General features: G+C 43.8%; 2 protein-coding genes across 4 annotated transcripts in view; both read left to right on the top strand.

Moving 5' to 3' along the window:
• Nucleotides 1-4,201: 4,201 nt before the first annotated feature.
• LOC110503688 (atypical kinase COQ8B, mitochondrial) lies at nucleotides 4,202-16,888 on the top strand. 2 transcript variants are annotated; one of them, XM_021582149.3, is made up of 15 exons: nucleotides 4,202-5,205; nucleotides 5,631-5,812; nucleotides 6,011-6,337; nucleotides 6,838-6,904; nucleotides 7,408-7,479; nucleotides 9,368-9,484; nucleotides 9,682-9,767; nucleotides 10,119-10,259; nucleotides 10,620-10,701; nucleotides 10,865-10,958; nucleotides 11,292-11,433; nucleotides 14,578-14,685; nucleotides 15,071-15,136; nucleotides 15,362-15,448; nucleotides 15,754-16,888. In XM_021582149.3, exons 2-15 carry the CDS (start codon nucleotides 5,633-5,635, stop codon nucleotides 16,060-16,062), a joined length of 1,878 nt encoding a protein of 625 aa, XP_021437824.3. In that variant the 5' UTR covers nucleotides 4,202-5,205; nucleotides 5,631-5,632; the 3' UTR covers nucleotides 16,063-16,888. The 2 variants fall into 2 exon arrangements, with proteins under 2 accessions (XP_021437824.3, XP_021437823.3); XM_021582148.3 differs by having other exon boundaries at nucleotides 4,232-4,467.
• Nucleotides 16,889-18,725: 1,837 nt separating this feature from the next.
• The window catches only part of LOC110503314 (numb-like protein), a 77,122-nt gene continuing 69,953 nt past the window's right edge, over nucleotides 18,726-25,894 (top strand). For both annotated transcript variants that reach the window (XM_036961495.2, XM_036961496.2), the window contains exon 1: nucleotides 18,726-19,048. The gene's annotated coding sequence lies outside the window, so the exon portion shown is untranslated. The remainder of the gene's footprint in view (nucleotides 19,049-25,894) is intronic.

Below are 25,894 nucleotides of genomic sequence, written 5' to 3'. Positions count from 1 at the left end.
CACAGCTATGTTTGCAGGAGGTTTCATGGACAAATGTGCATTTGTTTAAAGGAGAATATTGTTGAGCTATTGCATTACTTGGCTGCTGTGTAGGAACTTCCTATGTTTATCCCAAAAGATACTCGGCATCAGCAGTCGTGGCGTGTAGGTAAAATCCCCGGGGAAGCCAAGCCAGGGGGAAGAAATGCCCTATTACAACCTGTGTTGTGATAATAGAGTACCACAGTATGAGTCATAATACATATAAAACCTAAAGGTCAAACAGGGACATGGTTCCAAATCGATTTTCCACCATTCATTTTTCAATTTTAGAAACACTTAAAAGGGAATAAGGGCTGTTTCGTGTAGGCTTACCCTGGCATGACGTTTTGAAAACCATGTAAATCTCTCAAGAACAAGGTGATTTTTATCAATATATATTTGCCTGTTTTTACCCACCAAAAATGAAATGTTAATTAGCTGCTAATGTGGCTATCATAAAGAACTACAAATGCCATGATGATCTGGATGAGACTGCCGAATCGAGGCAAAAGTAAGAATTTGTTCCGGGATTCTTCCGATGGCATTGAGGACTACACCACATCAGTCACTGGCCTTGTCAATAAGTGCATCGAGGACGTCGTCCACACAGTGACCATACGTGCATACCCCAACCAGAAGCCATGGATTACAGGCAACATTCACACTGAGCTAAAGGGTAGAGCTGCCGTTTTCAAGGAGCGGGACTCTAACCCTGAAGCTTATATAAAATCCCGCTATGCCCTCCGCCGAACCATCAATACAGGACTAAGATCGAATCGTACTACACCGGCTCCGACACTCATTCAATGTGGCAGGGCTTGCAAACTATTACAGACTACAAAGGTCAAGCACAGCCGAGAGCTGCCCGGTGACACGAGTCTACCAGATGAGTTAAGTAACTTCTATGCTCACTTCGAGACAAGTAACACTGAAACATGCATGAGAGCATCAGCTGTTCCAGACGACTGTGTGATCACACTCACCGCAGCAGATGTGAGTAAGACCTTTAAACAGGTCAACATTCACAAGGCAGCAGGACCAGATGGATTACCAGGACGTGTACTCTGAGCATGCGCTGACCAACTGGCAAGTGTCTTCACTGACATTTTCAACCTCTCCATGTCTGAGTCTGTAATACCAACATGTTTCACGCAGACCACCATAGTCCCTGTGCCCAAGAACACTAAGATAACCTGCCTAAATGACTACCGACCCGTAGTACTCACAAATGTAGCCATGAAATGCTTTGAAAGGCTGGTCATGGCTCACATCAACACCATTATCCCAGAAACCCTAGACCCATTCCAATTTGCATAGCGCACCAACAGATCCACAGATGATGCAATCTTTATGGCACTCCACACTGCCCTTTCACACCTGGACAAAAGGAACACCTATGTGAGAATGCTATTCATTGACTACAGCTCAGCGTTCAACACCATAGTGCCCTCAAAGGTCATCACTAAGCTAAGGACCCTGGGACTAAACACCTCCCTCTGCAACTGGATCCTGGACTTCCTGATGGGACGCCCCCAGGTGGTAAGGGTAGGTAACAACACATCCGCCACGCTGATCCTCAACACGGGGGCCCCTCAGGGGTGCGTGCTCAGTCCCCTCATGACTGCACGGCCAGGCATGACTCCAACACCATCATTAAGTTTGCTGATGACACAACAGTGGTAGGCCTGATCACCGACAACGATGAGGCAGCCTATAGGGAGGTCAGAGACCTGATCGTGTGGTGCAAGGATAACAAACTCTCCCTCAACGTGATCAAGACAAAAGGAGATGATTGTGGACTACAGGGAAAGGAGAGCCGAGCATGCCCCCAGTCTCATCAACAGGGCTGTAGTGGAGCAGGCTGAGAGCTTCAAGTTCCTTTGAGTCTACATCACCAACAAACTAACATGGTCCACGCACACCAAGACAGTCGGGAAGAGGGTACGACAAAACTTATTCCCCCTTAGGAGACTGAAAAGATTTGGCATGGGTCCTGAGATCCTCAAAAGGTTTTACAGCTGCACCATCACTGCCTGGTATGGCAACTGCTCAGCCTCCGACTGCAAAGCACTACAGAGGGTAGTGCGTACAGCCCAGTACATCACCAGGGCCAAGCTTCCTGCCATCTAGGTCCTCTATACCAGGTGGTGTCAGAGGAAGGCCCTAAAAATTGTCAAAGACTCCAGCCACCCTAATCATAGACTGTTCTCTCTGCTACCGCAAGGCAATCGGTACCGGAGCGCCAAGTCGAGGTCCAAGAGGCTTCTAAACAGCTTCTACCCCCAAGCAATAAGACTCCTGAACAGCTAATCTAAGGGCTACACAGACCCCTCTGCTGTTACTCTGTTTATTATCTATGCATAGTCACTTTAACTCTACCTACATGTACATATTACCTCAATTACGTAGACTAACCGGTGCCCGCCGCACATTGACTCTGTACTGGTACCCCCTGTATATAGCCTCACTTGTTATTTTACTACTGCTGTTAATTATTTGTTACTTTTATTTTCTATTTATTTTTTAATGAACACTTATTTTTTTCTTAACTTCTTAATGCATTGTTGGTTAAGGGCTTGTAATTAAGCATTTCACTGTAAGGTCTACCTACACCTGTTGTATTTGGAGCATGTGACAAATACAATTTGATTTGATATGGATAATTAGGTAAAACCACGTTCCCAATCGCTATCTCTGTCCATGGCCATTCTAGGAAAGTGTCAATTTGAGCTAGCCAGCCACCGTAGGACAACACCACAACAAGATGCCACTCAAGATTTTTTCTGTCAATGATGTTTGTCTTTAATGTGATGTAATTGGTGTGAAGCCAAATCCAAACCGTATTCCCTTGACACTTTTTATTTTGGTGTTCCAGGACCATTAACAGTTGAGCTCGCTCAGTTTAGTTCAATGCTGATTGGCTATTATTCGACTAGCGACAAATCTAGCGACTTTTTCTGGTGTTATTAGAGACTTTTGGAGACTCTGACGTGAAAGCAGGTATTGTTCTTACTCTTCTCAACGAGCAGCGGGTGCTGCCGTGGGCCCAACCCCCACCCCAAAGCACTCACAGGCGGCCCATTCCTCGCCCAACAGTCCCTCCCAGCTGCAGTCAGAGCAGGAGATGTTCACCCCTCCGTGTCCAGGCTGCAAATGAATCACGCATGCAGGAAGCCGCTGCAGGCTGATCCCTCCCTGGCTTACATTCAGGGAGGGATGTAAAATGTTCTTTGTCTAAAATAAATCACTGCACAAAAATAAATCACTGCATTTGACTCACACAGCCTCTGTCACTAACTCACCTTGTCCACTGTGTGTGTGCCTCTCTGTGACATAAGCTAAACATTTAGCTGGCTAGCTCATCATGTCTCAGTCTAAACTGTACACTCAAAAATACAGAAAGTAGTGGGAATCAAACCCTGAATTTAAAGGCTGGTTGAAGCCGTTTATTGGAGATGATACATGGGCATACTGCCTGTATTGTAAGGCTGATTTCTTTGCCAAACTTAGTGATGTAAAAAAAACACATGACAACTCAAAAACATACTCAAAAGGCAAAGCCTTATAACAGTTCCACCCAAAACAAGCTGCCATTTATGGTTAAAAAAATGTACTCTGCAAAAAAGGCTGAGGCCACCATGGCATTAGCTATCGCTGAACAGTTTGTTCCATGCTGGCATGTGATCACATTGGAGAAGCATGTAGAGCTGCTTTCTCAGACTCCACTGCTTGCCACCCACTTGAAAATGCACAGGACAAAGTGCACAGAAATTATTAATGGTGTTCTAGCACCATACTTTCTGAAAAGGTTGGTTGCAGATGTGGGTGACCAGCGTTTCAGCCTCCTCCTCGATGAGTCCACGGATGTAAGTGTTTCTAAGTACCTGGGGGTTATGATAAGGTACTTTAGTGACACCAAGCAGACAATTGTATCAACATGTCTGGGGCTTGTTGAGTTGGAGGGAGGAGATGCCAAATCTATAGCCCGTGCTGTTGTAGCTCTATAGCTCCTCCAGAAGTGTTGTCTTAAAAAAGAGAAACTCCTGGGGATAGGGACTGACAATGCCTCTGTTATGACGGGGATTAACAATGGGGTCCATAAAGTGCTGAAGGAGGAGTATGACCTCAAATATCTGGTTCTTATTCGCTGTGTGTGCCACTCTCTGCAGCTTGCTCATTTGTAGTTCTAAACATATTTAAGGTGTTTTTTACTCACGTGTTGTCTCTCCCGCGACGTTATTCCTCTCTCCTACAGCGTCCATCACAATTACATGCACATGGACAATTATGCAAATTAGGAGATGGCGTCATTTAGCGACTTCCAGCGACTTTTAGGACAGCCAATATCTACTTACCTTACTGAGGAGTTGGCAACACTGGGTCGCTAGCTTCTCTACCAATCAGCAGAAAACAACACTGGAGATCAGATGATCTGAAACATGATGGGTGAGGATTTTAACACAAGATAAGACCAGCTCTTTTAAGGAGATAAGGAACTATTTTCTATTAATTTTGGCATGGGTCCTGCCACCGGCGCCAACAAGATCATACTCATTTTGCCCAGACGGCTGGCGCTGGCTGGCTGCTGCAACAACATAGCATCAGATAGATGGGCTAAACATAAAGAGACAGAGGGACACTGTTTCGCTCGCTTGGGTGCTTTCTCGATGAGATACATGTTGCCTCTTGCGAATTGAATGACATTATGAAACTCTCAGAGACGAAATATAAATTATTGGTCAATTATCCTTGGTCAATTATTGGGGGAAGCCTGGCTTTCCTTTGCATCCATAAATACACGCCACTGAGCATCAGCACCATCCTCAAGATTTTTAAACTACATTCCAAACACCAGCATGCTCCCTCATGATACGCCCATTAATATGTTATTAGCCATTAGGTTGTCGTAGCCACACCTTTCACTTCTCTGATTTGTTCAGTGGACAGACGTTCCTCTGTCAATCACACATTAAATCATTGAAACGTGGCGTAGGATTGGTCTAGTGATATTACGCCGGCTTATCCTATTTTGCCCGGCGCAGTTGGACCACAGGCACGTCTGTCAATCTAGTTAAACCTCTAATTCCGGGTCTGAAAGTTGTTGCAAAACAGCGTCCATTGACTTCACGGGCAAGAGGACAGTCGTCAGCTATTGCAAATTCTATAGAAAGCATCCCTTCAATAGTAAGTGACTGACAATTCCTCGGTATATTTTAAACTATCTAGCTAAAGTTAACTAAGTGATTCATTAGCGTTGATGTTGGGGTGTGAAGACTAGCTAGCTAACTTAGTAGCTAGTGTGAACAACATGCTTAGGTTAAATCTATGCATTCAACGTTACCCAAATTAAACATCGAAATGTTGCCTCTTTATATTCGATAGTGGTGCAGTTACGACACAATCTTTACTTGGTAATCAAACGACAACGTCTTTGGGAAAGCATATGAGTTACTTATATAGCCTGTGAGGAGTGCAGGTCGAAGACACACGTGTGTGCATTACATGTCATGCATACTGAATCTTCTTCAATGATAAGCCAAGCTTAGACTAAATGTATAGGTAGCTAGATTGCTTAAAGTGTGTGTGTGTGTGTGTGTGTGTCTTTGCAGAGATGCTAGCTGAGGTGTTTCAGGTGCTGCGGGGAGCAGGGAAGGTTGGCCAAGCGTTTGCCAACACCCAGGGGGAGATGCTGAGGCTAATGGCCTGTAACTCCACGCTGGGCACTGGGGTCAAAGCTGCCCAGGAGGTGGTCGAGGGCGTGATGGGCACAGTCATGGGTGGTTCTGCCATGGTATGTTCACACGGGAGAGAAGGGGGCCTTTCTGCACACATCAAATAAATAGATGTACACACAGTTCAATGCCATTTTCAGCTTTTAGGCTGCATAAAGTGTTTTAGTACTCTGCCTAATACAGTTGCGTGCACCATGGTGTCTATTGCCTGCCGTGACATTGAATGAGGCACTGAATGTGACGTTTTCCATATTCAGCAACAGTCTATCAAGGATGATGTGTTCCCTGATGCTGAGGGATGGGAGGAAATGGACCCGGATGAGGCTGCTAAATGGGCGGTGGGCTCTGAATTCCCCCCAGGCCCAGGGGCCACAGAGATGCCCAGCGGAGTTCCTCCCAGCCCAGCCCGGGGTCCAGGGGGAGCAGGCTTGCCTGGCCAAAGTGCCCGGTTCCTGCACATCGCCTCGACGCAACACCACACCAGGTTTGTCCATGACTCGGTAGTGGCCAGACTCACCCCAGAGGACATCGAGAAGGCCAGGAAGTCCAAGCAGGCACTCTCCAGGCCTATTGTTAAGCAGAAGGTCAGTGATGTATACTTACCTCCTGATTGTGTGAGCTTTTCCACTGACTGAGTTTTGGGCTGGCATTGTAGTTGTAAATCATGATGGGGACATTGGGGGTTAAGTTGGTCTTTGCTATATTAGGAAATAATTTCCCCATTTTCTAAAGAAGTATGCAATGGTGGTCTTTATACATACATTTATACATATACATTTATACTACTGTACTGTGCTTCTCATGAATATTGTAAATCTAAATATATCCTTTGAGATGAACCAATATTATATAGGCCTACCGATGTGGTACTGTATTATTCCAGGTATGTGCTATAGCTGAAACATGGTGGCATGTTGTCTCTCAGGCCCTTATGTTATGTAACATCTCTCACTGTGCAGTGTTATCCTTTGGCACGAGACTGTGGTCTTTTAGCCTAAAATAATTTAGATGTTGTAGCTCAAATGAGCTAATTTGATTATGTTTGGTGTTAGATATTGTTTTAATGGAAGTCTCATTTTAACAGCTTAGTGATCGTGCAAGAGAGAGGAAGGTCCCTGCCACGAGAATCAGCAGGCTGGTCAACTTCGGGGGTAAGAGTTTCACTGCAGTGAATGGAAATCAACCCCAGATATTGCAGTTTTATTAGGTACACCAAAAGGATTCTATTGATAGAATGCCATACAACCGATGCCTAAAGAAACATGACCCAGCCAGCATGCAGCTATATTACAATCAATCAACATTTCTAGTACATTATTAAATCAACCATTATAGTCATTACATCATTGCACAGCCCAGTCCCTATGACCTTGATTTTACTGGGGCTAAGCTGCCTGCCATCCAGGACCTCTACATCAGGCGGTGTCAGAGGAAGACCCTAAAAATTGTCAAAGACCACAGCCACTCCAGTCATAGACTGTTCTCTCTACTACCACATGGCAAGCGGTACCGGAGTGTCAAGTCTAGGACAAAAAGGCTTCTCTGACTTAAATGGCACATGTGTATGATGGCCAGACAAAGGAGAGATCAGTGTGCGTCTCAAGTGAAACAATGTAGTGTTTGGCACACTTCCTTATGTCTGTCTCGTTGGCAGGTCTGGCAGTCGGGCTGGGACTAGGTGCCATTGCAGAGGTGGCGAAGCAGTCTATGGGAGCCAAGCGTGCAGGTACAGTTGAATTCGGAAGTTTACATACACCTTAACCAAATACATTTGAACTCCGTTTTTCACAATTCCTGACATTTAATCCCAGTAAAAATTCCCTGTTTAAGGTCAGTTAGGATCACCACTTTATGTTAAGAATGTGAAATGTCAAAATAATAGGAGAGAGTGATTCATTTCAGCTTTTATTTCTTTTCATCACATTCCCAGTGGGTCATAAGTTTACATACACTCAATTAGTATTTGGTAGCGTTGTCTTTTAAATTGGGTCAAACATTTCGGGTAGCCTTCCACAAGCTTCCCACAATAAGTTGGGTGAATTCTGGCCCATTCCTCCTGACAGAGCTGGTGTAACTGAGTCAGGTTTGTAGGCCTCCTTGCTCGCACATGCTTTTTCAGTTCTGTCCACAGATTTTCTATAGGATTGAGGTCAGGGCTTTGTGATGGCCACTCCAATACCTTGACTTTTTTGTCCTTAAACCATTTTGCCACAACTTTGTAAGTATGCTTGGGGTCATTGTCCATTTGGAAGACCCATTTGCGACCAAGCTTTAACTTCCTGACTGATGTCTTGAGATGTTGCTTCAATATATCCACATAATTCCCCCCCCCCCCCATGATGCCATCTATTTTGTGAAGTGCACCAATCCCTCCTGCAGCAAAGCACCCCCACAACATTATGCTGTCACCCCTGTGCTTCACGGTTGGGATGGTGTTCTTCGGCTGGCAAGCCTCCCCCTTTTTCTTCCAAACATAACGATGGTCATTATGGCCAAACAGTTCTATTTTTGTTTAATCAGGCCAGAGGACATTTCTGCAAAAAGTACGATCTTTGTCCCCATGTGCAGTTGCAAACCGTATTCTGGCCTTTTTATGGCAGTTTAGGAGCAGTGGGTTCTTCCTTGCTGAGCGGCCTTTCAGGTTATGTCGATATAGGACTCGTTTTACTGTGGATATAGATACTTTTGTACCCGTTTCCTCCATCTTCACAAGGTCCTTTGCTGTTGTTCTGGGATTGATTGGCACTTTTTGCACCAAAGTACGTTCATCTCTAGGAGACAGAACGCGTCTCCTTCCTGAGCAGTATGACGGCTGCGTGGTCCCATGGTGTTTATACTTACTATTGTTTGTACAGATGAACGTGGTACCTTCAGGCGTTTGGAAATTGCTCCCAAGGATGAACCAGACTTGTGGAGGTCTAAAAAATGTTTTCTGAGGTCTTGGCTGATTTCTTTAGATTTTTCCATGATGTCAAGCAAAGAGGCACTGAGTTTGAAGGTAGGCCTTGAAATTCATCCACAGGTACACCTCCAATTGAGTCAAATTATGTCAATTAGCCTATCAGAAGCTTCTAAAGCCATGACATCATTTTCTGGAATTTTCCAAGCTGTTTAAAGGAACAGTCAACTTAGTGTATGTAAACCTTTGATTCACTGGAATTGTGATACAGTGAATTCATCTGTCTGTAAACCATTGTTGGAAAAATTACTTTTCTACACAAGGTAGATGTTGTAACCGACTTTCCAAAACTGTAGTTTGTTAACAAGAAATTTGTGGAGTGGTTGAAAATGACTCCAACCTAAGTGTATGTAAACTTCCGACTTCAACTGTAGGTTCTTCCAAGCATCTCTGAAACATACCCTGAGATGAAGAAGCTGCGTGATAGGTTGTTCGATTGACCGCCAGGCTGGCGTTGTGCTGAATCTGGACTGATTTGAAGTTCCTCTCAATATGGCTTGGTTCACCATTGAATGTTATGATATACAGTATTTCTCATGTAATAGTGTAGTTACTCCGGTCTTGCTCATGAATTCAGACCTTAGTTTGTTTTACTGAATGCTTGCTTCTCTCCTTCATTGTGATTCCGTAATAAACTCGACCATGTCTCTCTCAGAGGGTGCCCTGTTGGACTCTCCTCTCCTGTCCGAGGCCAATGCTGAGAGGATAGTGGACACCTTGTGCAAAGTCAGAGGGGCAGCCCTCAAAATAGGACAGATGCTCAGTATACAAGGTATAATGGTCTACCCCTCCCCTCTGTCACCCATCACATTTATCTTTGATGAATTCAATTGGAATACTTGTTTGATGGTTATGCTGCATCTATAAAGGAATTATAGATGCTACATTACATCCTATGTAAAGTATTACCAATTCAACACATTATGCATACTAGGTAAAATTTAACATGTGTTGTGTTCTTCCCGGTAGACAACTCCTTCATAAACCCCCAGCTACAGAAGATCTTTGAGCGAGTCCGACAGAGCGCGGACTTCATGCCCGCCTGGCAGATGAATGTGAGTCATGCATACACTGAATTTATTATAAAAAGAAAAGTATTTATCCTTTTATTTAACTAGGCAAGTCAGTTAATAACAAATTCTCATTTACAATGAAGGCCTACACCGGCCACACCCGGACGATGCTGGGCCAATTGTGAGCCTCCCTAGGGGACTCCCAATCATGGCCGGCTGTGATACAGCCAGGGTGTGTGCAGTGCCTTAGATTGCTGCTCCTATCGGGAGTATTCTTGAACTTCAGATATTGTACAGTAATATTGGACATTCCACTGCTACGACTGTTAGCAAGTCATTTTGGAATCGAATTGAACTCCAACACTCTCCGCTCTGCTGTGTATGTGACTGCAGAAAGTTCTGGAGGAGGAGCTAGGTGCCGGCTGGAGGGAGAAGCTGTCGTCGTTTGCGGAAAAGCCCTTCGCCGCCGCCTCCATTGGCCAGGTGCATCACGGGATGCTGCAGGACGGCAGGGAGGTCGCCATGAAGATCCAGGTGAGGGATCCCATACTCTTTGACATCCAAAGAGAACCGCATTTCCAGGTTCAGTAGTATAGTAGCAATAGTATCAGTCAATGACCCATGAATAGATTAGGTTTTATTTGTCATTGTAAAATGTAGATTATTTATCTTTGGCTGAACAAAAAAAAAACGTCTACCTAAAATCCTGATCCCTAGTTAAGGGTTGGTTGCCTGTTTTTAACAGTAACTTGTAAAAAATGTTCTTGTTCTGGGAAAGAGATTATCGCAGTGTTTTTGTCACGGGAGCTCTAAGATTAGATTCTTGTTATTCTCAGACAGTCTTTGTTGTTTTCTCATGTAATTCTGGATGTCTGTTCTCGCTCTCTCTCTCAGTACCCAGGAGTAGTTGAGAGCATCCACAGTGACATCAACAACCTGATGTCTGTGCTGAAGATGAGTATTGTTCTACCAGACGGTAAGGGTTCAGAAATCCAAACTAATAATAATGTATTCAACTTATATAGCGCTTTTCATTACTGAAATAATCTACTTGAATGCTTTGTAGTTAGAAAGATATCCTAGTACTTGGGAAAATGCCCTCAGGAGCCTGCCTTACATTGACATTTATTTTCTCACAGGCTTGTTTGCAGACAGTAGTCTAGAGGTCCTTCAAAGAGAGCTGGCGTGGGAGTGCGACTACAAGAGAGAGGCAGAGAGTGCCAAGCATTTTAAGTAAGCCCTACACTACTGAGTCTGTCATAAAGCATGAAGTCTCTTCAGAAGGATAATTAACTTGAATAGCCTGTAGTAGTCCTCTTAGTGTATCCAAATGTTACTATACAGTGAGTATAAATTAAATACCACTTTCCACAGTATTGGGGAAGCTGGCCCTCATGTGATTTCTATCTTTATTTATTTCAGTTCCTGTCAGGATGATACGCTCTCTAATGCACTGTGAATCTGATGGTAGTACAATTTGTGGGCCTGTTGTGTATTGATGCATAGCAATGTACCAGCTCAGTCCTGTTGAGCAGATTAATGATTTCTGTCTGCCTCTGGCCTCAGGTCACTTCTGGCTGATGACCCATTTTTCCACGTGCCATTTGTGGTGGACGAGCTCTCAGGAAGGAGGGTTCTGGCCATGGAGCTGGTGTCAGGGGTACCGCTGGACAGCTGTGTGGATCTGGATCAGGAGACAAGGAATCAGGTTAGAGTTGACCTCCACCCAGGAGAATAAACATTGGGTGAATGTGGTGAATGGCCTTTTTCCTTGTAGCACTGTGGGGTGATGTTGTGGCCACAGCATTGCCTAACCTTAGTCTAACTCTGTGACTGGTTGACTGACTGGAGACCTTTTTTTGTAGCTCTGACTGTCCTTAACTCAAGAGTTTCCCAAACTCAGCCCTTCGGACCCCAAGGGGTACACGTTTTGATTTTTTTGCTCTAATACTACTAGAGGTTGACCGATTAGGATTTTTTTCAGCGCCGATACCTTTTATTGGAGGACCAAAAAAGCCGATACCGATTGAACGGCCGAATTATTATTATTATTATTATTATTATTATTATTTTTTTTTTTTATATATATTTGTAATAATGACAATTACAACAATACTTAATGAACACTTATTTTAACTTAATATAATAAATACATCAATAAAATCTATTCAGTCTAAAAAAATAATGAAACCTGTTCAATTTGGTTTAAATAATGCAAAAACACAGTGTTGGAGAAGAAAGTAAAAGTGCAATATGTGCCATGTAAAAAAGCTAACGTTTAAGTTCCTTGCTCAAAACATGAGAACATATGAAAGCTGGTGGCTCCTTTTTAACACGAGTCTTCAATATTCCCAGTTAAGAAGTTTTAGGTTGTATTTATTATAGGACTATTTCTCTCTATACCATTTTGTATTTCATATACCTTTGACTATTGGATGTTCTTATAGGCACTATACTATTGCCAACCTAATCTCGGGAGTTGATAGGCTTGAAGTCATAAACAGCGCAATGCTTGAAGCATTGCTAAGAGCTGCTGGCAAACGCAGGAAAGTGCTATTTGAATGAATGCTGCTGCCTACCACCGCTCAGTCAGACTGCGCTATCAAATCATAGACTTAATTATAATAAACATACAGAAATACGAGCCTTAGGTCATTAATATGGTCAAATCCGGAAACTATCATTTCAAAAAAACAAAACGTTTATTCATTCAGTGAAATACGGAACTGTTCCATATTTTATCTAACGGGCGGCAACCCTAAGTCTAAATATTGCTGTAACATTGCACAACCTTCAATGTTATGTTATAATTATGTAAAAATGAGGCTAATTAATTACGGTCTTTGTTAGGAAGAAATGGTCTTCACACAGTTCGCAACGAGCCAGGCGGCCCAAACTGCTGCATATACCCTTACTTTGCTTGCACAGAACGCAAGAGAAGTGACACAATTTCTCTAGTTTAAATAAATTAATGTTCAGGCGATATGAACTAAATATGCAGGTTTACATTTTTATTTCTTGTGTATTGATTTTAAGATTGTTGGAGAAGAAAGTGCAATGTGTGTGTGTGTGTATGTGTATGTATATATATATATATATATATCACACACACATTGCACTTTTTATATATAACTGCTATGTAAGAAAGCTAACGTTTCAGTTCCTTGCTCAGAACATGAGAACATATGAAAGCTGGTGGTTCCTTTTTAACATGAGTCTTCAATATATCCAGGTAAGAAGTTTTATATTGTAGTTATTATAGGACTATCTATCTCTATACCATTTGTATTTCATTAACCTTTGACTATTGGATGTTCTTTTAGGCACTTTACTATTGCCAGTGTAAGAGTATAGCTTCAGTCCCTCTCCTCGCTCCTCCCGGGGCTCGAACCAGCAACACAACGACAACAGCCACCATCGAAGCAGCGTCACCCATGCAGAGCAAGGGGAACAACCACCCCAAGGCTCAGAGCGAGTGAAGTTTGAAGCGCGCGCTAACTAGCTAGCCACCAGCCTGATTACACCTGCCTTATCTCGGGAGTTGATAGGCTTGAAGTCATAAACAGCGCAATGCTTGACGCACAACGAAGAGCTGCTGGCAAAACGCAAAGAAAGTGCTGTTTGAATGAATGTTTATGCGCCTGCTTCTGCCTACCACCGCTCAGTCAGATACTTAGATACTTGTATGCTTGTGTGCTCAGTCAGATTATATGCAACGCAGGACACGCTAGATAATATCTAGTAATATCGTCAACCATGTGTAGTTAACTAGTAATTATGATTGATTTGTTTTTTATAAGATACGTTTAATGCTAGCTAGCAATTTACCTTGGCTTACTGCATTCGCGTAACAGGCAGTCAGTCTCCTTGTGGAGTGCATCGTGAGAGATGCAGGTCGTTATTGCGTTGGACTAGTTAACTGTAAGGTTGCAAGATTGGATCCGCCGAGCTGACAATGTGAAAATCTGTCGTTCTGCCCTTGAACGAGGCAGTTAACCCACCGTTCCTAGGCCGTCATTGAAAATAAGAATGTGTTCTTAACTGACTTGCCTAGCTAAATAAAGGTATAAAAAAATAAAAATTAATAAAAATAATCTGCAAATTGGCGCCCAAAAATACCGATTTCCGATTGTTATAAAAACTGGAAATCGTCCCTAATTAATCGGCCACGCCGATTTTAATTGGTCGACCTCTAAATACTACACAGCTGATTCAAATGATCAAAGCTTGGTGATTAGTTGATTATTTGAATCAGCTGTGTTGTGCTAGGGCAAAAAAACAAAACGTTGCACGCCTTGGGGTCCCGAAGACTGAGTTTGGGAAACCCTGTCTTAACTGTTAGATAAGTTGCTAAGTTATGACTCTGCAGACCACCTGTATAATGTGCTCTGCTCAGTTGTCATTGATATGAAGATATGCATTTCCCCCCCAAATCCTGAAGCAATGACTCATACGCCATTGTCTCTACACCCAGAAGTAGAGGAATCATTCATATTCATTAGATGGCTCAAGTGATTGTGGAATCTGGTTTAAAATGACTCCAGGGTAAGCAGACGTTTCACTCACGATTCAGTGGCGTTGGGATTAAATGAGAACGACAGATAAAGGAGAGCATTATTAACACTTTAAAAGGGCTCTCTAAAACCACATTTCTGACGCAACACTAATGCACATGGCTCATTTGGACCAGCAGGGGGCAGTATCCCAAGTCGAGTGGTGACACTGATGTCACTCACACTATGTAGGGGGTGCATCCCAAATGTCAGCCTGTTCCCTATTTGGTGCCATTTTGGGACTCAGTTTAGGAGTGGTAAACTGACCCCTGTGGTCCCACATCTCCTCTCCCCTGTAGATCTGCTTCAACATCCTGCAGCTGTGTCTGAGAGAGCTCTTTGAGTTCCGCTTCATGCAGACGGACCCCAACTGGGCCAACTTCTTTTACAACGCTGAGCAGAACAAGGTGAGCGGGCGAGTGAGTCTTTGACGAGATGCTGGCGGTGTCTCATCTGGCACCCTATTCCCTATATAGTGTGCTACTTTTGAGCAGAGCCCACAGGGTGCACTGATTTTTTTATGTAGGGAATTGGGTGCCATTTGGGGACTTAACCTCTGTGTCATTCATCAATACCATGACTCTAACCTTCAATCATGTTTTTGTATTAAATAGCTTTTATAATGGATTTCATGTACACTGAAATACACTGAATACATGTATAAAAAATATGTAAATGTAGGATACAAGAAAATACCACTTTATTCCCCACATTCATGAACATGTGTGATGGTGATTGTTGTTTTGGTGGGGATGTTACGTAGTTAATCCTCCGCCCACTTTGTGTGTCCAGATTATTCTGTTGGATTTCGGTGCGTGCCGGGATTACCCTGAGGCCTTCACAGATGATTACGTACAGGTAAATTAATCTGAGCCGTGTGCATTAAACGCCAAACGAAAGAAAATGGACCGAAACAGGGATGTACTACCTGGACAACGTTTTGCCTCAGTGTGCCCTAACAATTACCCGATGAATGACAGATCCCATTCATATTTTAGACCCAGGAGCACAGCATATCAAATGGCTTTGATTTAGTTCTCTGTAACCTTTTTGATGGCGCAAGGTTGGTCTGTCTGTGTCCAGGTGGTGCACGCAGCCTCCATCGGAGATAGGGAGACTGTTCTGGAGAAATCCAAGGACCTCAAGTTCCTCACGGGGTTTGAGGCCAAGGTAAGAGGTTATTTTTGTGCAGTGATAACCATGGTGTCATGAAGCGTATACATTTTTTTTTTACGTGTGGTTTATGACATCGCCCCTCTCTCTCTCTGTTCCCTTTCTCCTCTCCTTCTACTGGGGCGGGGTTGTATACATAGCCATGTACTTCTACACTTTTGAGTCAGTAAAAAAACAGAGGGACATATAATGTTATTCATGTTGAGACCATAATAAAGGTTCATACATGCTTCTAACAAGAAATAAAGCATTATACATGCGGAGTGTTACCAAGTTGTGTTGAAAATGCCCCCTCTCCACAGGCGTTCCAGGACGCCCACGTGGAGGCAGTGATGATCCTGGGCGAGGCCTTCGCCAACTCTGACCCCTTTGACTTTGGCACCCAGAGCACCACGCAGCGGATCCAGAGCCTGATCCCCGTCATGCTGCGTCACCGCCTCACCCCACCCCCCGAGGAGACCTACTCCCTGCACCGCAAGATGGCCGGCTCCTTCCTCATCTGTTCCAAGCTTGGCGCCAAAATTGCCTGCAAGGACATGTTCCTGGACATCTACAACTCCTACCAACAGCGGCGGCTGGAGAAGGAGCAGGCTGCCCAAGTTCAGGCCTAGATGGGGGTCAAAGGTCATTACTAGGGGTCACTCTCTGGCAGAAGTCCCATGGCTGTGGACAAGGTTTATTTTAAGAGAGGGTAACTGTACTACATGGGTGATCTACTGACTCCCAGTACTTTGACTGTCAGTGACTTGATGCCACTCCACCACTTAATGAGGTGGGCTGACAGTACGGAGTGGTAGGTGGAGTGTCTGCTTGTATAAACGAACACATAAAGAAACTCTATGGCATTTGTGTGATTGAATCACTTGAGATTTGTGTTAATAATATTTGTTTAATGTAAAGGTATGAAGGCTATATAACCGATTTGAGCTGTGTCTCTGTTGGGGGGGGGGGGGTAATATGTTTTGAGTGTTGGTTTGTGTTTTTGATGTACCCTGGTCCAATGGTTTACGACAAACTCATTTTAATGCAGATTGATTAATGCCACAAACATGACATTTGTTTCTGAAAATGGCACTGTTTGTACTAAAAGGCATTTTGACACTGAAAAGTTATTTGGGCATAATTGTACACACTACAAAGATTACTCTTTCAAATATGGTTGCAATCTTCCAACAGGTATATTTTTTTTGGCAAAAAAAAATAAAAATATGATATACTATTTAATGCCAGAAAATATCTTCTTCTATACCAGTCTCAAAATACAAGGCTTATTTCACTGCCTTGTTGGGTTGCAGTATTAAGCCATCTTGTGAATGTATTTCCATATGTTAGAAGAGCAGTGTTTGTATGTCTTTTAAAGGACTGTTTGATAGAAACCATAGATGTCCTTAAACAGTGCAATAAAATAGTCCTGCTAGATGACGCCAACTGTAAAAAGCCTCGGCATAAATATGTGCGTTGACATTTTCACATGATATACTGTACATGCACTTTGGGCCCATACTTCAGCTCCATAGAGACAAATGATTATTCTGTGGGTTTCCATCCTTGCAATAAACAGTTGTCTAAAATGGAGACCTTTTGCCACTGGCTAGCTGTTTAAACAGGGTTTTAATTCAGACCCAAACGGGCTGAAATGGGGAGGACTAAGCTCAATTTCTCCAATAAGATGCATTCATTTCGTTGCAATGGTTTGCACTAATGAATATACCCCTGTGCTAGCAGGTGCCTGCTAGTAATGAGGTAATTTACCTGGTCAGTAGGTAACATGAAAAACCTTTTAGACATCTTCACTCTGATGATTAAGAGTTTGAGCAGGGAAGTGGACATTGACTAACTGGCTCTTGCGTTGCTGTATGTGCTGCTAAACTCTGATGTTCACAAGGAGAAACACTGCAAGGCGCACACAGAGATGAAGGTTGGGCTGCTGTCAGCCCTGCCTGTTGGACTCCCTTCCTCACTCCCTATGAGTCATTCACTGTTCATGTCTCTGGACTGAAATAGAGTAGACCTTCCAGGGTCGACATACACAACATTATGATAATAGATCCTACCATTCTAATGCTATTTCCTCCACAATAATCTAATGGACAGTCATCCACTGTGTTTATTCATCTCTGGCCCATCTACCTTGTCCGTGCACCAGACATACCTCTGATTGTCAAAGTAGAATATTGACTAAGTAGACTTACTGTCAGACCCTGAAGCTATCAATAATGTTCGATCACAGTCTAACTCTATTCAACCCAATCACAGTAAAAGATAAGAGGTCAGTGTATTTGTTTTGAAAACCTTAACTATGCTTTATGAGAAGCGTGCTGCGCTGAAGTCCTGTAGGCACAAGCTTTAAGTTACATAAGTACGTATGTAGGGTCAAACGAGTATGAGTGTTAGTATTAATTGCCACTTCTCAAGACATTTATCAACTAAGATATGACTAGCACATAAACTGGGAAAGGAAAGGCTCAGTGATGCTGTAGTATAGCGTAATGGAAAGTTGGATTGCAACAGTGCTAATAATGACCAGATGGTTTTAGTTTATATCGGCATGAAAATTGACATTTTATTAGGCTGCACATTCCACTGTTTCTTGCTAAAAGCTGATGTCTACTGAAACCACAAAGTCATTTGAGGAAATCTATTTCTTATAGAAGTTAAATCTGGAGACTTTTTAGGATCTTCACAGTCAGAATTGATCTCTGAAGCTTTTTAGCCCACACATCAATCATTCAGTAGATTCTCATCCACAATCTTGAAGGCAGGACATCATGGCATCTTCTGCCTGACAAGAACACATTTGTCCATTTAAAGCCCGTTTATTTTAGTCTTAAATACCAATTTAGGTTTAGTACAATCCAACTTGAAAGAAAAGAGCTGTTAATTAAGTGTGCAATAGTGTAGCCACTTTTTAAAAATTATTATGGACACCCGAGTGGTGTAGCGGTCTTAGGTAATGCATCTTAGTGCTAGAGGCGTCACTACAGGACCTTGGTTCGAATCCAGGCTGGATCACAACCGGCCGTGATTGGGAGTCCCATAGGGCAGCGCACATTTGGCCCAGGTTTGGCCGGTGTAGGCCGTCATTGTAAATAAGAATTTGTTCTTAAGTTCTTAACTGACTTTCCTAGTTAAATAAAGGTTAAGAAATATATATATTTTTTAAACACACGGTGGCGCTGTAGAGTGTCTGAAACATGGGTCCGTTGTGTTTTTGTAAAACTTTAACGGGTAGAGGAAATTTGCATGTCCGGGCGTCTGTGCCAATAGGCTCGCTCAGAAGGCAGGGCCAGCGAGTGGAGTTGGGAGAGGAACCCAATCTGTGCGACAGTAACTGCACAGTCAACTAAAGCATAAATATTACAAAACATTTATCGAAATCGTTATTTACTGCTCGTCTTGTTTTTTTGTTTTATTGTATAATAAGCGGATTGACTCGTACAAGTATTTACATCAAGAAGACCACTTGCCCGCATCGAATCATCGCTCCATCCAATGTTCATGAAGACATTCTGAAATTACATGTTCTTCCATATTTCGTTGGGATTGGATTACACAAAAGGCGGCACGGACTCACACAATTATTCACTCTTCTCATTGGTGAGTTCACTATATATTCCCTATACCCCATACCGTTATTTATGGTGACTTGATGTTTTGTTGATTTTGAATGGTTAATAATTAATTCATCTCCGCGCGTGCATGTCTTGGAACTCTTCTTCGTTTTCAAATCCAAGAAATGGGATCAATTAGTAGGAACAAGATGCGAAACTATTTAGATCTATTGAAAAATAACTGCAGCCAATAGTTTTGAAATAGGCTATTTATATGCATGTAATATGTTAAATGATTTGCAGTGTCTGCAGTAGCATATGGTTCATTCAAGACCACCCTTACAAGCCGCTCTGCACTGCCGAATCATTACGTTCTGAGTCAGATGTATATACCATTGTATTCTGCTTGTTGTGTGGAAACATGATCTGGGTTTTATTGAAAGGTAAATTATGAAATATCTGTGTCCGGTGTAATAGAGCCATATGCCCACCTTCTATCGTGTTCTGTGCGGCTGTAGTTTTTGCCTATTCATCTCTACAGTAATACATTTCAAAAACGCGCCCTGCATCTTTATACGACGCATGCCTGCAATGAAACACCTTATACTCTCATGTAGGCTACCTGTCCGCATCCTCATATATGGCGAAGGGAACAGTCAACTGGAACAGTATAGGTGCGGCTGAAAGGAAGTGTAGTTTTGCTGCTGTATCTTATTGTAATGGAAGGCTATAAAGAACATCAGTTTTGTGGACCTTCCTTCCGGCCCTGTGGGAATGGGTGGATAACGACAAGCCAGGGCCGGTATGGAGGGATCGACACTCACATTATGCAGAATATATGACTGGCTTCACTGGTGTGTAAGCCTAGCACTATGGTAATACTATGACACAATGACTTGCGGGTTCTGATACTCTGGTAGGATGGCTGAGATATGTGTCCAGACCAGCATCCAGACATTGACCCCAGATGTCCCCCACACGATACACTCATCCTCTTGTTAGAAACCAATGATGATTGAGGCTGGGGTTGATGATGAGGAAGCATCATATGGGATGCAAGTTTTTTGTCATCCCATCATGGCCATACTTATAGGCCCTGCCATTGGGGCCTTGTTGTCACCATAAGGCAACAATTATGTGACTCAGCAGAATGCAATACATTGACAGATGGTGCTTATGTGCTGTATTGATCTGTGACTCCGCCCTGAGACCGAGAGCAGGGGTAGATCTCAATTGCATAGACTTCGTGTCCTCTCTCCTCGGCTCCTTCTCAAAACCCATTGGATGAGAAAGCCAGATTTCCTCCCCTCTCGAGGAGTGTGCAATTGGGATCTTCCCAAGGACTTCTTGAGGCCAAAGTGTTGACAACTCAAGACAAGTTTTACATCAAGCCACCCACGCGTGAAATACCCCCATCATCTTATGTGCAAAGCAACACCAGGAATGATCTTGTTGAGTACCATGTGTATTTATCATTTCAAATAAAAAAGCTGCTTAAATGCTTGAGCTGACATATAGGTATGCATATCATGTATCAATAAACAACAGTGCATTATAACATTCTTTACATGTGTCTTGATTGCATACCTTACATTCTTGAGCACAGCGGGTCATGTTATTCAGTGGGTGTCTGTCAGTCTGTTGGCCTCTGAGTGTTATGGTTTCCCCTCCTTGGTGTCACATGCCGAGCATTAACAATGGGGACAGTGTGGCTCACCTGCCTGGATAGCTAGGAAGCTGCATGGGCAGGACTCTCCAGGGCAGGGCTGGGTCTGACCTGGGTGCCGCACTGTAGTGCAATGACTTTAAACTTAGGCCTATTGTCTTGGCTGGTATTGGCCCATTGTAATGCAGCCCACTAAGGATTTGGGTGAGGAGCATGTACAGTTGAATGAGCAACTGTTTGCCTTGCAACCCCTCATCTCCCCAAATCGTTTCCCCTTCCTTTTAGATTGCAGCGTTTAAAGTTGGCACCCTTTTGTTAGCCAGACGGACACACGGAGGGACAGACCAGCTGGGCCCACAATGGGAGGGGGTTAAAGGTCATCCAATCAGCGGCGAGTTGAGCGGCAGCCGGCAGCGGAGGGCGTTGCTCCCTTTGTGATAATCAGGGTGTGACTGGTAAACAACGGGCTGAACTTCCACCCCACTCTGACCGGCATTGTTTGAATATACTGTTTAGGGTTTTGGCATTGTAACTTCCAGTCGAGAACACGGGAGGTGCCTTTTTTGTCCAGCCCAGTGATATATAGGTTACTAAAGGAAGTGACTTTGGGATGTGCTGTTCTTGTCAGCCTCTTGACAATTATCATGTTTGTACTCTGAGTCTGTGTGAAAGGGACTACGTTCCACTAGTAACATAGCATTAATTATAGCAGTCTATTTTGGGTGGCTGAATTTAATCACAGAAGAGAGAGGGAGAGAGAGGGAGAGAGTGAGAGAGAGAGAGATGGGAATTAGCCAACAGGGACAAAAAAGCTATTTATCGCCTGTTCTCTCTCAGCCCAACAGAAAATCCTCAGGTCATTGGAAATGATTACATCAACGTGTGCATAGCTTTGAGCCAGAAGATTCTCTTGTCTTCCTCAATTTGTATTTCTGTCAGCTGCTTTTTTGTACACAGACATTCATACATTATAACTTTCTGATCTTCTCTGTGCCTACAGGGCCTTGCAAAAGTATTCATCCCCCTTGGCGTTTTTCCTATTTTGTTGCATTTCAACCTGTAATTTAAATGGATTTTTATTTGGACTTCATGTGATGGGCATACACAAAATAGTCCACATTGGTGAAGTCAAAAAAATAACTTATTTCAAGAAATTCAAAAAAATATAAAACTGAAAAGTGGTGTGTGCATATGTAGTCACTCCCTTTGCTATGAAGCCCCTAAACAAGATCTGGTGCAACCAATTACCTTCAGAAGTCACATAATTAGTTCAATAAAGTCCACCTGTGTGCAATCTAAATGTCACACAATCTGTCACATGATCTCAGTATATATACACCTGTTCTGAAAGGCCCCAGAGTCTGCAACACCACTAAACAAGGGGCACCACCAAGCACGAGGCACCATGAAGACCAAGGAGCTCTCCAAACAGGTCAGGGACAAAGTTGTGGAGAAGTACAGTTCAGGGTTGAGTTATAAAAAAATATCAGAAACTTTGAATATCCCACGGAGCTCCATTAAATCCATTATTAAAAAATGGAAAGAATATGGCACCACAACAAACCTGCCAAGAGAGGCCCGCCCACCAATACTCACGGACCAGGCAAGGAGGGCATTAATCAGAGAGGAAACAAAGAGACCAAAAATAACCTTGAAGGAGCTGTAAAGCTCCACAGCGAAGATTGGAGTATCTGTCCATGGGACCACTTTAAGCTGTACACTCCACAGAGCTGGGCTTTACGAAAGAGTGGCCAGAAAAAAATAAGCAAACACGTTTGGTGTTCGCCATGTGGGAGACTCCCCAAACATATGGAAGAAGGTACTCTGGTCAGATGAGACTAAAATTGAGCTTTTTGGCCATCAAGGAAAACGCTATGTCTGGCGCAAACCCGGCACCTCTTATCAGCCCGAGAACACCATCTCCACAGTGAAGCATGGTGGTGGCAGCATCATGCTGTGGGGATGTTTTTCATCGGCAGAGACTGGGAAACTGGTCAGAATTAAAGGAATTATGGATGGCGCTAAATACAGGGAAATTCTTGAAACTTGTTTCAGTCTTCCAGAGATTTGAGACTGGGACGGAGGTTCACCTTCCAGCAGGACAATGACCCTAAGCATACTGCTAAAGCAACACTCGAGTGGTTTAAGGGGAAACATTTAAATGTCTTGGCATGGCCTAGTCAAAGCCCAGACCTCAATCCAATTGAGAATCTGTGGTATGACTTAAAGATTGCTGTACACCAGCGGAACCCATCCAACTTGAAGGAGCTGGAACAGTTTTGCCTTAAAAAATGGGCAAAAATCCCAGTGGCTAGATGTGCCAAGCTTATAGAGACATACCCCAAGAGACTTGCAGCTGTAATTGCTGCAAAATGTGGCTCTACAAAGTATTGACCTTGGGGGGGTGAATAATTATGCGCGCTCAAGTTTTCTGTTTTTTTCTTATTTCTTGATTGTTTCACAATAAAACATATTTAGCATCTTCAAAGTGGTAGGCATCTTGTGTAAATCAAATGATACAAACCCCCATTCCAGGTTGTAAGGCAACAAAATAGGAAAAATGCCAAGGGGGGTGAATACTTTCGCAAGCCACTGTATATGCTAAGTTGAGTGATTGGGTTTCTACCTAGTTAATTGCATTCAGCCTATTGCCATTTTCATTAGAGCACTCAATCGCTGTGTATTTCCAACAGGCGAATGTGTTTGTGTGTTTATGAGCGAAGGGAATGGTGCGTGAGAGCAATCATGCATGTGTGTTTGCGTCTGCCGATTTCCCCTTGGTAATCAGTGATTCCTCTGCTTCAGTGGCATTTTGGCTGCAGATAACAAGAAAGTGTATTGCTGTTTCTTAGCAGGGCCAAGTTGGATGTGGTCAGTGTGTGTATGAATGCCATTCCATCGGTGTGACAAACAAGTGCAATCACCAAGAGATGATTGGGGTCGTGATCTTGTGTGATACACAGGTTCACGGTTGAACAGGTCTGACTCTGTGCTGCATGGTGGGCTTAGTTTGAGGTAGAGCTCTGTGTCTTCTGACAGGAGAGAAGTGGAGCCTACCGGGACTTTTTGAAGCACAATCTGCCAAGCACAGAGCACGCTATTCATCTCGCTCCGTCAAGAGTGGAGAGAAGGGAGACAGAGGGTTGGTGAGGCTGGGTGCTTTTGGGGGGTTTTCGACGGGGGTAGGGGTTGGATTGGATGGCTACACAGGTTGAATTATCCTGACTCATCCAGGCAAGCAACTCTAAACAGAGAGGACAGGACGGTAGCAGCCAGCAGGGAAGGACTTTTTCTGGGGTAAACAGAAGCACTAGGTCCCTGGCAGAGTTTGTGTGTGTGGGGGTGTGTGTCTGTGTCTCAGAGCACGTCTCTGCTCTGTCAAGCGTCTAATTTTGGAACACGGTTGGTGGTTAAAACATTTCAGATGAAAATCTCTACCAGGGCCTGTCGCTCTAATCACATCTGAGACGGAACTGAAGCTTGACCCCTGCTCTGTCATGTCCTCCCTCGACCGGGAGGAGCAGAGGACATTATCACAGCTCCTCATTTGATATTACCGAGAAAACAACTCTAGCTATAGCCTTAGCAATCAAGCTCAAAACGTGAGCATTCTTCATTGAGGTTTAAATCTTTTTTTCATTTGGAACAGCAAAGTTCAGGCCACAGATCTGACGGCACCAGCAGCTACTCTGAAGTTGTTTTGATGGCACACTTCAAACTTCTTTGCCTCATCTGAAGATACTTGACTGAAAGTAAATCTCGTTTGTTTAGTATATGCCTCTGTCTTTGGGTATTTTGCCTTTGAAAACAGTGCTTTAGAACCAATGCTTTCTACCTTTCAAGCCAGACAGCGCAGAAATGGAAGAGACTGCTTTAGAAGAGACAGCTAATTGAGACCAAAAACAGATGCGCGTGATCCCTCCAGCTGTGTAGAAAGTCACAGACAATGACTCATACCCTGAGAAAAGGTTACAGCATCAAAGTCACATCTGAGATGCACCCTGGCTACACATCAACTCTGTACAACATCTCTTATCCAGTTTCCATCCATTTTAGGCTTGCTAAAATATTTTGGTTTGGGAGTCTGCTGGCTTTGGATGACTTCTGGTTGTAAATGTGCAAATGAGACATGCTGCTTTCTCCTCTTATGGCCATTACTCACCATAACCATGGTGGTATCGCGGCCAATTTGGAGCATCTGGTTCGACACGAGATACTCTGCATGCTCTCGCTCCCATTTCACCTCGTACACTCTGCCCCTCTCTGCCCTCCCCTGCCCCTCTCAGCCCTGCCTCCCAGTGTGCCTGTCTGCAACCCCCCAGCTGCTCCCCAGATGTGGCCGAGTCACCCAGCTGTTACCCGGAGTTCCACTGGGAAAGACAAAGAAGGGGGTTGGGAGAGAAGGATGGAGGGAGGAGGGAGATTTCACAACCAACACCAGTCTTAGGGGTGACAGGTAGCCTAGTAGTTAGAGCTTTGGGCCAGTAACCCGAAAGGTGGCTAGATCGAGTCCCTGTGCCGACAAGGTAAAAATCTGTTGTTCTGCTCCTGAACAAGGCAGTTAACCCACTGGTCCTAGGCCATCATTGTAAACAAGAATTTGTTCTTAACTGACTTGCCAAGTTAAATAAAGGTAAAATAAAAAATTGTTCAGCTGCAGAAGAGGCCAGATCCTAGTTGTTTGCTCATAGCGGTTCTAGAATGTGTTACTCTTGACCCCAAACCGCTGGGTGGTTTCCTTTTCAAGATGTCCGACCATGATGTCCTTCACAGAGGGAGTGGGAACTGCTTTCAAACCAAGATGTAGTGGAAGGTCCTTGCTGTGTGAGTCAGAATCATACAGAAACCTGGTCACATTGCCTGGGAACTGCGTACAGTCACCGTATGAAGATGTAGGCCTACAGGCTTACATGGTCAGATAGATGCACTTTAAACTGAGGACCTGCTGTATCCCTGAGGAACCTCAGAGATTTGAATGGAGAAAGTGACCTTTTCGGGACATTGACTACAGCCAACATGACTGCTTGTCTGTCTCTCAATGCCCACTCTGGCCTACCCTGTCCTGGGACTGTCTGTCACTCACATGGACCTAATGCCTCTGCTTCTAGCGTTATCGAACGGGGGGGGGGGGAGTGGTCGTCCCTAGACAGGGAGTCTGCGCCCACAGACAAACAGGTCTCCCGTTGTCTGTCGTGTCTGCATGCTGAGCGCTGGGGCCATCCAGGG

Source organism: Oncorhynchus mykiss, chromosome 24 (assembly GCF_057628025.1).
Source record: "Oncorhynchus mykiss isolate SJ-2025 chromosome 24, ASM5762802v1, whole genome shotgun sequence".
NCBI lineage: Eukaryota > Metazoa > Chordata > Actinopteri > Salmoniformes > Salmonidae > Oncorhynchus > Oncorhynchus mykiss.
Note: the sequence above shows the minus strand (reverse complement) of the source record. Positions and strands in the feature narration are given on the sequence as shown.

Excerpts from the sequence above, each read along its gene's own strand:
- LOC110503688 (XM_021582148.3), top strand. Across the intron at positions 5,813-6,010 it reads TCATGGGTGGTTCTGCCATG|CAACAGTCTATCAAGGATGA; the intron begins GTATGTTCACAC and ends TTCCATATTCAG. Across the intron at positions 14,686-15,070 it reads ACAACGCTGAGCAGAACAAG|ATTATTCTGTTGGATTTCGG; the intron begins GTGAGCGGGCGA and ends TTGTGTGTCCAG.